The 12112-nt window shown below is 43.2% G+C and overlaps 1 protein-coding gene across 3 annotated transcripts in view; it reads right to left on the bottom strand.

Moving 5' to 3' along the window:
• MCM9 (minichromosome maintenance 9 homologous recombination repair factor) overlaps window positions 1-12112 on the bottom strand; it is a 352109-nt gene that overhangs the window by 255508 nt on the left and 84489 nt on the right. For 2 of the 3 annotated variants that reach the window (XM_078648476.1, XM_078648478.1), the window contains exons 4-5: window positions 6453-6534; window positions 1086-1286 (exon numbers count right to left, since the gene is read on the bottom strand). In XM_078648476.1, coding sequence (XP_078504602.1) covers window positions 1086-1286; window positions 6453-6534 — 283 coding nt within the window. The remainder of the gene's footprint in view (window positions 1-1085; window positions 1287-6452; window positions 6535-12112) is intronic. The other variant, XM_078648477.1, reaches the window with a different exon arrangement.

Here is a 12112-nt window from a genome sequence, read left to right as displayed (position 1 = left end):
AGAAGTGAAACCTAACTGGGAGCTTCGCCAGAGGAGTGAGGCTGTTGTCAGATCCCACGCATCTACATCGGGATGCAGGACCAGTATTAGGAACTTTGCATCATTTTTTTTTAATTGAAGGACAAATTGAAAAATGTACCCTGCCAGGAGGAGTCACGTAGAACCACTGGTTACTGAGGGAGCGCAAACGTGTGTGAGGAACTAGTCGGGGATTGCCAAGTGCAGCCAATCTGGGCAGCATGCAATTAACTCATCTGAACCAGCCACTGCCGCTCTGGCACCACAGTTGGGAGGGTAGGGGGCGCGCTCAGGAACTCCTGACGCTCTGATTCTGCAGGTGCTATTAATTCGGCCAAGACAGCCTGGGGGAATTTGATTGCTAGATAGTGCTTCGGCGCTAGAACACTTTTGGCTTTACAATGGAGTCGGAAAGGACTCTTGAGACACTGACTAACAGTGAGGTGTACCCTGGATGTTACCTAAAGTGAATGTGGTGCCACTATCGCTAGAGCGAGAAGTGAGTGGGACACAAGGAACTGCCTACGAAACACTATAGTCCTGACCTCAGGGGGACTGTGTAGTTGATTGTGAATGTTGTATTTCCTTTTGTGAGTAGCGGTAAAAATAAATACTTCTTTTACAATAAAAGTGAGTATTTGGCTGGACACTAACTCATTGCTGTTACTGCATGTATTTTCAGTTGTGAGCCCATGTCCACCTCCTGTATCCGCCTCCCCCACCCGAGGGAGCCTCTGGCGGTTCAGACCACACTATTCCTAAGAGTCTCAAACCACACTTTTCCCGAGAGTCAAGTGCTGAAGGGGTAATTGCCCCATTTGCTAAGGATCCATAGTAGGTTGGGCCCGCAACATCAGGAGTATAAGATATCAAACCCCACAATTCGGCCCAGTAGCTCCTGCATGTCCCGGGCCCTCTAGAAGAGCTTCTGACAGTGGGTCAGATTTAGCAGTTTACCACCCTTCTATTAAATCTACTGTCCAAATTAAGGTCCCGAAAGATGGGAATAGTTTTACCTGGAATATTTAGGAAATCAAAGAATTCACACCACATCTTCCTCAACTCACCTGCTAAAGGATCACTTTTATGCTTGTCCCAGAAGTCTTCATACTCCTTACGTACTTCTTCATTGATAATGACCCCAGTGGGCTGCTGGTTATTAACGACAATGAAGTTGGCTTTGAGTACAATCTCCAGATCGCAGCGCTTGTCAAGACAAAAGGGTTTCCACCTGTGCATCACCACACCATATACAGTCAAGTCATCACCTGAAACAAAACCAGTTATAAGGAGCCAAAAATTGATACGCTTGTTTTCCTAGTGAAAGCAGAGTAATTTTCACTAAAACAGTCAACACCACTAAGAGGCACCTCCTGTTCTCCTCGGGGTTCACAACTGTTAACAGCAATTCTAGGTTTGCTTCTTCAACAAGGACTCCAACTTGCTCTTCAATTAATTAAAAAAAATATCCCACCTTCTAGCCGTTGCAAAAACAAAAGCTTGAGTTCAACCATAAAAAGTGAAACTATGCTCGCCTAATACTCCGCTCTTGATCAGATGGGTCGCTGCAATGGATACATGTATGTTGTCTGAAAAAACTGTGTACAAGGTCAGGTGTCCTGGAACTTGGGATAAGAAGTGGGGTCATTGGAATATATATAGAGGCGAACTTTGTACTTCCCCTACAACTGAAATGGCGATGACCAGGACTGGTCCTCCCTGAACTCGCACTTGTGATGCACCGCTGTAATGTATACCCTCTATGTCAATTTTTGTACCTCATGACTGCCAATTGATTACTTACTCTGCTTTTGTTCAATAAAATATTTTAAATTAAAAAAAAAAAGTGAAACTATGGCCTGTACCCAAACAAATAAATTAAAGTTGTTGTTAGCTGTCAGAGGTCAGTTGTCAGCATCCTATCTTATTTAAAAGAGTGGACGGGAGGAGTAAAAGGCAAGTGTATAAGAAAAATCAGCAGAAATTAGAAAAATGTTTGGGGCTACAGTGCTCAGACAACATATTAGGAGATAAATAGACACATACAGTCTCTGTCAATAAAAAATGGACATCAGGCACTTTAAATCCCCAAGCCGGATAGGACACATGCTAGCAAACTCTGCTTGAGAGATTGTAGCAACCTTGGATCATATTTTCACATTCTTTGGTCATGTCCCAAAGGGTATGCAGACTTTGTGCTGCTGTTTTTTAGTTGACCAGCATTTCGCTGTCTGCACTGCATTGCCTAATTAAACATCGTAGTAGCTGAAGGTGACGAAATGTGTTGGGGTCGTAGGGGGGAGGGATCCTTGGTAGAAGGGGGCACCCCTGTAATTTTTTATTTTTTTTAAAGTGGCTCAGGATGGATCAGAGACGAGAACGCTCACCACTGAAACATGCAGTAATCTGGAAGTAACAAATTCCTGGCAAATCGGACTCAGCCTTCCATCCTTCTGAAGCAGGTAAATGGAGTATAAATAAATGGCTAAAGGTAATAAGTGTTATTTACAGTGCTTTGACACAGCAGAAGTGTGGTATGAAGTGCTGGATATAATAAAACTTAATATTAGCGGTCAACCACAATCTTGCCAAATATTTATGGCTCTGCATCCATACCAACACAATGCTGTCGCTATAACCAAGTCACTGATCTCGGAGTTATGCCATCTGGATAGCTCAGTGAGTTGAAAGCTAGTCACAGGTTTTAATCCTAACAAGGTCGACTAAGCTTTCTAACTTTCTAAGGTGAGTATATGCAGTACAATTAACTTGACTAGAAGCAAACTAGCCAATAGGTAAATTAGGCATCTTGAAACTGGCTAATATCATCACTTCTACAGTGCTTAGAAACTGCAGAGCAGTATATCAAACCCTAGTTGTTACTATTTGCTGCCAATCACATTCTTGTAATATTTGGAGTCATCCAATACAACAACCCTGTGATATCCCTACTATTCAGTGACGGTTACGTTTTCACCTTGCATCACAGATTTCTGAAGTGCTGCTGGATTTCTGTGCTCAACATGCACAGGGTAACATTCGTCTCCAATGAACATAAGCTGCTACACACTAAATCCCGCTTAAAAAGTGGCCATATAATAGGAATACAGAAGGTAACAACAATGTCGCTTAACCAAACCTCAGCAACATTGTGGCTGAAGGCACAGAAATACTGCAAGCATCTCATACAGAAGGTCATATTCGTGCCTACAAAGTCTAAAGGGGCTATTAGTTTGGAGAGTTAATGGGAAGCAGACTAGCCATAAAATGGAATGCACAACAATTACCTCAAACAACTGTTATCTAATTTAATCGAAGAAGAAAAACTGCCTAAAAAACTATAATCATCTGCAATTGCTGATGATGAAAGATTGTCCACAAGTGGCATGGTAAAATAATTAATATGGTAACCACAGATTCAATTTGAGAAAGACAATTCTTTAGAAACGAAGACCAAGGAAAGACCCAGTAGTGGCTTCAGTGTGCTACAGTGTACTCTTGTAGTACACCAAAGCACAAGTGAAGTGCGCTAAAGAGCGATGATGGTTCAACCCAGATCTGTGACTGGCAGTGAGTGTCTGAAAAGCTTCAGCGCTCCATCCATCATCTCCTAGTGTTTGCTATGATTTGTTCACACCATAGAAGTGTTAAAGAAGGTGGAGATGTTTTTCTACCTTTTGCAATGCAAGACAGTTAAACAGTTGGGCACCTTATGTTCAGTTCCACCACTAAACAAAGCATTCCCTAATCAGCATTGGACACCAGGTAAATGAAGTAAACGAGCACAAGAAACAATCAACGCATATCATTGCTTAAGAACCAGTGCTGCAGACGCATATTATGTTTACAACCACAGAGTGAACACTACAGACCTATAACTAACCTCCCTCTCCTTGCCAAATGTATTGAAAGAGGTGTGCTTTCACAACTTAACACCCACATTGAAAATGTCAGCCTACTTGACACTTTTCAATCTGGGTTCAGGAAAGGCTGCAGTACAGAAACTGAAATCCAGACAATTACTGATAACATACATAGTTTTCTAGACAATGGTGAGGCCTGCATCTTAATCCTCCTGGGCCTCTCAGCGGCCTTTGATACGGTTAACCACAACATTCTCCTAAACACCCTCTCATGGCATACAGGCATCCGTGGTTTGTCCTTCAGTGGTTCGCCTCATACCTGAACCAATGATCCCACTTCATCAAATTAAACAATTCCACCTCACAAGCAGTATCAGTCCCACAATCTCGTCGTATAGCGACATCCAGCACCTGAACAATAGTCTCTCCATGGCACAATCCTGCCTGACCAACAACCAGTTAAAGCTCAACCCCAACAATCAAAACTCCTCCCCATCCAGCCAAAGGAAAAGTCCTTTGCTATCCATAACTGGCTTTGCAACCTCAATGCATTAAACTGTAAACTATCTATCTCCAACTCTGTTCAGTTGCTAGGGATTACACTTGACAAAAACCTCAGCATAAAAGACTATATAAATGCCTCAGCAAAAAAGGCCTTGCACATGCTGAAACACCCAAAATAAATAAGTAAATTAGAAAATCTAAATCAAACCCTTCACCCCCTTTGACAATCTAAAGACTGTATGTAATACAATCTCCAGTCCTCTCCAAGCTGGACTAGGTAATGCAACAATCCCTCCTACTCCAAAAAAGAACCTTATCCCTATGAAGTCTATGCTCATGCAGTGGCTAGATTTCTTTCTAGGAAGAGGCGCTATGATCACATCACTCCCACACTTAAGAAACTAAAATGGCTACCAATTGAAGCAACAATCATATTCAAAACAGTCTGCATAACCCACAAAGTCCCTTAAACTGAAAAAACAAAGTACCTTGCAAACAAACTATCAAAAGCTGGACGAAAGAGGCCTCTGGGAAGCTCAAACACTCTACTCTAATTCCTCCCAAAATTAAGAAAGAAAAGAAGAATCACTCGTCCGTTCTCTCTCTAGGAATGCACCTAGAATTTGGAATGCTTTACCACAGGAACTACTCAACAATTAGTCATTGCTATAAAAACCAAATTATTTCTTCTCAATAAATACCTGAATACACCCTCCTTGCTTTTTATGCACTTTATTTTTAACCACCAAAGATCCCGAGCATTACTACCACTGGAAATAAGTGATAATTTAGTCCTCCAACCCCTGAAAAAAACTACAATCTCTACCTCTGAAATTTATCCACCATCTGTTCCAACTTCTATTGTATATTATTACTGCGTATGCCTACTATTTTTCTTGTGTATTCCTCATAAATGATGCTTGTTTAAATTTTGTAAAGCACTCTGGTACCCTCGGGTCAGGTTTGCGCTATATAAAACTCAAAAAATAAATAAAACAAATCTAAAGATTCATGAACAATCTTACAAATACACAAATGTTGCTTTTGATTGATAAAGATCACTGAAGATTGACGGGGTATGCCAGTATCTCACAGAACCTGGGGAACTAGAACAGTATATGCTAATGGTTGATTCTGTCGAGAAAGTTAGAATTGCTTCAAGACTTTTTACATGTGTCCTGACCGCTAGGGAAACAAATCAATGGTAGTCATATATCGTATGCAACACTACAAATACAAATATGTAAAAACAAAAGACAATTCAACAACATATACCTTTACATACATAAATGTGCCATATAATTACGTAGACACAATCCAAACGTTTAACATTCACAATACACATAGTAGAAAACACTTAATTCTGCATCCGTATAGACTTAGCATGCATATTAACACATATAGCCTTATTATTTAGCACCGATATGTGTAATACTAGTACAGAATGCCTGATCTGTACGTCGACGTTTCGACCTCTAGTCTCAGAGTGTAATTGTAAAACATCACCCAGGGTCTTCTTCAGTACTATGAATATATTTCAGAGTAGCCTGTATACATGGGCCTTTTGGTTGCTATAAGGAGGGGAGGGATTCCAATAGACTCCGAAAATCCTCCATATGTACCATGAAAATCCAAATCAGGTAAACTTCTAGATCACATTTTGAGTCTATAACATCAGTCTTATTGTTTCTTGTGTTTGTACGATATTCAAGGTTGACTGTATGCAATTGATTGGTTTTCCTGGTGGAAGTAATTCTACCTTTCTCAACAGAACCAACCATTAGCATTTACACTGTTGATTGACACAGAAGCAAAGGTGTAAGAAGTACATTAAAAGTCTTGTTAAAACCAAACTATCGGAGGATTTATGTATTTTGGGACCATCTATTTCACCTAGAAGGTCTACACTACCAATATTTAAATCAACATGCATCTATACAAGTCAGCCACAAGACATTAATACTTATTTATGAACTAAAGTACACCAGATATTGATTATTTAACATACTTAAAATTGAAATTGGTAGTTCTTATGTATTTCTGGAAATGGGTGTGTATTATGCTCACCAGACTTGCAACTGTCCACCAAATCATCTTCCAGAACTACGATCATGGAGCGGGGAATGCACCCAACTGAGAGACGCTGAACCTAGCATCAAGAAAAGCATGAAGGAAAGTGCATCAAGAGAAAAATCCACCAACTACGAACAAGTATGGTAATACTGAAATAAAGACATGATCTGCGGCATAACCCTTATTTATTCATCATCTGATCCAGAAATCTTTAATACTGCTTCTTCTCTTGTTAGTACACTACTGGGATGGCTTTTGTGTATTCATAAAATTTAAATATTTATTTTTTTCTACCTGGGCTAAAGTCCAGCCTTACATGGTGAATAATGGGTGAGACTTGACAACTCTAGACTCTAGTATCATCTCTAAATCCCTTGAAGAATGCAGATGTCCTTTAAGACTTTTGTTTCCGATAATCTATAAACCGGGATATTGTGGAGGTTTTTGCCATTGGACTTTTACCATTCTGGTAGTTCTTCTCTAGACACTCTTTACTCAAATATGACCAGAAGAACCGACTGTAATAGTACCAAAAAAGACCTTATCAATAATATACTACTATATATATATATATATATATATATATATATATATATATATATATATATATATATATATATATATATATCTACATCATTACTCACAATGTACATAAGATTCTAAAACCCAGAAGAAGCTGCAGTCTTTGGTCTTTGAAATACCAATGACCAGAGAGAACATCCACATCTCTATGAAAAAGGCCATATTCAATCACAGATCTTAGTTGAGATGGAACTTAATTCCAAACTTCAGCTATCTAGATCAAACCTTTGCTCTGGCCTTCATGGACCACGAGATCCACACCTCCACCTTACTTGTAATAAGTATGTGGTCTTTTACAATAGAACTGTATGCACTGTTGCACACTTTCATTACTTCACATTAAAATTCAGTTATAACTGACAATACAAAGAATGAATTTTCATATTATTTGAAAGAGAAAATGGGAAAAAGAGAAGAATTAATTCTACACAATGCAGCAAATTGTCAAAAACAATACAAATTGCCAAGATTTTTGCTAGGGGATTGTCTCAACCTTTTTAACTTTGTACTTGGTGTGCCAATTCAGTGGTGGCAGCCTTGGCAGAGTAGGACCTTAGGCATCCAGGAGGAGGCTGAATAGCCAATGCGTAGCAGGCCTTCATGCAGGAGACTAGCCATCGAGAGATGGTCCGTTTCTGCACCGCTTTGCCCTTCTTATCCCAAGAGATTCCCACAAAGATCTGATTGTCCTCCCAATATGCCCTGGTATGTTAAATCGGAGTGCCCATTGGGGTCCAAACAAAGGGCTTAGGTGGAAATATGTTATAAACTGTTTAGAAAATGCATCACAGACGATGGTTTGAAAAAGGAAGGTTGGCAGGGCAGATGAAAAAAGGCAGAAAGGCTTGATAACTAGCCTTTAACTATGGTCAGAGCTAGTCCTTGCTGGGCTAACAACTATGCAAACAACAAGATATCCAACAGTTTTACCTGTACCAGGTCAACTGATTGTTACTGCACCAAACAATAAATTTGTCCCACCATTCAGCATGAGCAGGCTTTTTTGAAAGACACCTGGCTGCCAAGATTACATCAACTCCCTCAGGAGGTAGGTCAAAGTCGATCAACTGTTATCAGTCAATCTCCAGGCATGAAGGTGCGGGTTGTGCAGGCCTGGGTACATAACTCTGCCCTTCTATTGGGAGAGGAAATCCTCCTGAAGTGGCACCCTGATCGGAGGATGGATGCTCATCCTCAGAAGCTCCAAGCACCACACTCTCCTGACTAAATCTGGAGCCACTCGGGGCAGTCAAATCTTCAGAACTCGGGGCAGTAGAGGTAGCGATGCAAAGGCAAATGGCAGTCCTACGCTCCACTCTACAGAATCAGTCTCCAAGAGACAGCCTGCTTGGGTACTCCAGCAAGCAAAAGTGTTGACATTGCGCATTCTCCGTGGTGGCGAAGAGATCGAGCGAGGCATCTCCTCACTGTTGGAAGATGTCCTGGGCCACCTCTGGGTGTAACTGCCATTTGTGGTCCTCTAGGTGCCACCGTCAGGGTTTGTTCGTCCTGGTGTTTAAAGATCCCGCTAGGTAGTTTACCACCAGAAAGATCGTGTAATGATTCAGGCAGGTCCAGAGGCAGAGAGTCTCTTGGCACAGGACCCAAGACCACAAGCTGCCTTATTTGTTGTGGTATGTGGTGTTGCGCAGGAAAACCTGCAGCAGCTGTCCCTTGATGTAGAGGAAAAAGGCCTTCAACGCCAGGCTGATGATGGGTGATACCCCGAAACCGGTCACAGGATGGTTGTTTCCGGTCCAGGGAGGACCTGGCCTGGCAGTTCAAGTTGGACGGTTCCCACGGGGAGCAGGGTCAAGACTGATTTGCATATGGCTGGGTCCAAATTGGGGTGGCGTTGTGATCAAAAAATAGATGGACTAAACCCAGATCTGTGACTAGGGGTAAACGTTTGGTTTGTTTAGCATTCCGGCCATCATTTGTTCTTTTAACTTTCTAAAAGTGGCATTTTCAGAATAGTAACAACAAATCCAACTTTACCATAACAAGGATTTATCATTACTATCCCATAGGCATTAAACATGACAGATCTACATTCTCTCTATTAGGAATTAAAGCTTATTAAATGTAATAAGGAATCCCCAATATTAATCTATGAGGGCGGTAGGCCTCACAGTAGTGAAAAACAAGTTTGGTTTTTGTTTCGCTACCAGGACATATACAACGTAAAAGTACATGTCCTACCTTTTTAGGTCGAGGACCTAAAGGCTGCGCTTTCGCAGACGGGGCTTGGAACCCGCCTCTCTCCTCCACCTCTCCTCCATTGGCTGGCTTCCTAAACGGAGGCCAGCCATTGGAGGAGAAGGGAGTCACTCCAAACAAGCCCCGTCTATTTCGGATACGGGGCGTACATTTTGCTGTTCTTTCGCCAGTGACGTCATCCGTCACTCAAAACAACAAATACACGCCCCCGAATCCGAAAGAGATGGGGCTTTGCTGCCGCCATTTTCCTGCTCTTTTTTTTTTCTTGTTTATTTCCCTTCGGAGACTTGGCCGGTCCCACACGTCGCCTTTCTCGGTGGAGCCCTCGAAGAGGATGGGGACGCCGCCGGCAGGAGCCCTGGAAGAGGATGGGGACGCCGGCCGGCAAGCGGGACGCTCCTCGTCACCTGGCGCTCTAGCAGCCCCGCCAGCTGCGGCTGTGAGAGAAACCCCGCCAGCACCTCGCCGAGCACAGGTACAGCCCACACGCGCCGGGTCCCGCCCCAGGTCGCGTGCCTGTGTGTCCGTCTGGCCGGTACCGTCCGTCAGGCTCTGGGTTTGACAGCACTGGACTGCAGTGCTGGGCAGCTGCCCTGAGGAGGCATCCGGCAGCCACATATGTAATGCCGACCACCGACTGGGAAATACGCTTACAGTACACCCAGAGTCACCTGCAGCATGTTCGGGCTACTCAGTGGGGGGCTGGGGGTAAAGGGGTAGCCTAGCACGCTTCACTAACAGCTACAGCATCACGAGGGATGCCTCCAATATAATTTATAAACATTTATTTATGTATTTATTTATTTGTGTGCTTGTTTATTTTGTCCCAGAGCGCCTCTTCACGGAAGCCCCAGGTCGCGTGCCTGTGTGTCCGCGTGGCCGGTACCGTCCGTCAGGCTCTGAGTTCGACAGCCCTGGACTGAGGTGCTGGGCAGCTGCCCTGAGGAGGCATCCGGCAGCCACATATGTAATGCCGACCACCGACTGGGAAATATGCTTACAGTACACCCAGAGTCACCTGCAGCATGTTCGGGCTACTCAGTGGGGGTCTGGGGGCAAAGGGGTAGCCTAGCACGCTTCACTAACAGCTACAGCAACGCGAGGGATGCCACAAATATAATTTCTAAATCTTTATTTATGTATTTATTTATTTGCGTGCGTGTTTATTTTGTTTTCTATAGCGCCTACGCGCCCCTTTACCACCACTTCACAGCACTTTGTTAGGCATAATCAACTCATTGTGTTAGTTGCAATCTCCGATTGAGATGTAAAGTGTCCGCTGCGATATGGTGGATGCGGTGCCTGAACTGAAGAGATCAACTTTAGCACTGGGCTATTTTCTAAAGAAAATAGACTCAAGTGCCCTAAATTAGGCAAATTCGGAACTACCTCAAGGAGAGTTAAGGGCCTTGGGAGATGAGATGTCTCTGACAGTGAACAGGCGAATTGGGGGAAGCTCAGCTATATTCTGTTAAGATTCAAACATATTTTGTTGAGGCTTAAACACTTTTCCCCCTCCAAGTCAGTTTGGCTGTTCTGCGCAATAATTGCACACACAAATGTCTTGCATTAATCCCTAAATACGTTCCAATTTTCTGCACCAAATTATGAATGGTTAGAGGAAATACTAGCTATGACAATGGTGTATTTCAGCCTTTTCCTCGTTCCATTCATACCGTGTATGTGCACTGGTGGTGGTGGGGGTTGAGGGGAGGCGGGGGGGTAGTATGTATGTGTGTGTGTGTGTGGGGGGGGGTCGTCGACCATCATCTCTAATAATTCCATCGGTCTGAGCCAGCTGGCCATACCACCTCACACAGTATTTTCGGTTTGCAGTAACTGTGTTCCGAGATTTGGGCAGGCACCGCAGAATATGTTTTGTTACTGGTATTTGCACTGTTTTAATGTGTTAGTCGCATATATTCTACACGTTATGAGATACAGATACATAATATGACCCCTATTTTTTGGGTTCTGCAGTGCATTTGGAAACATTGCTTTGCGACCTAATGTATCATTGTTTCCGGTGTAGCTGGATGTATAAAGCGATAATTCCTGGTTTTCCGGTTTGGTATGAATGATAAGATTTAGAACCAGAGGGCTCTGTGAGGTCCCGTGTGACAGACGGTGTGGCTTTCAGTCCGTATGTGAAGACAGACCACTGACCATGAATGACCACCCTCCCCACCCCCCACCCCCCCCCCCACGCCGGTGACCCGCGGGGCTGTGCTCCATTGAAGCGCCTGGTGGATGGGTGGTGGCGAGGGGCGGGGGTGATGCGGGGTTATTTTACTCGAGATGAATGCCCCAAGGTTCTGCACACCAGTCCGTAATATATCTATATGTGAAAAAATGATGAAATATGTGTATCATTAATATATCATTCAAGGACAGAACAAACGTACTTTCCAGATGGAGCACTTTCCTTTCCTCTTGCCACACGATCCTCTGAACACATACTGCTGCCTTCCAGAATGATTTTATGCTGTTAGTCTATTAAGTGCACGTTGATATTAAGACCCGTTAAAGCCCATGGGTCGTCCATTTCCTCCCAGGGCTTGCTTCCGCCAGCCAATGTGCCCAGCACACTTCCTACAGGACCTGCTAGGTATGCCCCCCAGATTACAGGGTGTGCATGCAGGGACATTTTAAGGATTTTTGGGGCCCAGGGCTAGACGTATTTTGGAGCCCCTTGTTCGAACAACCTTTAATTTATTATCTTATTTCAGCTTTTTCGTGCCCTCCTTGGCCAGGTCACTGAGTGCACATGCACACACATCCACATTGTGAATGTGCTTGCATCTAATATTCAGGGATAGAGACAATATTGTAACACAGCATCAGCTCACTAA

This window comes from Lissotriton helveticus, chromosome 6, assembly GCF_964261635.1.
Source record: "Lissotriton helveticus chromosome 6, aLisHel1.1, whole genome shotgun sequence".
NCBI lineage: Eukaryota > Metazoa > Chordata > Amphibia > Caudata > Salamandridae > Lissotriton > Lissotriton helveticus.
Note: the sequence above shows the minus strand (reverse complement) of the source record. Positions and strands in the feature narration are given on the sequence as shown.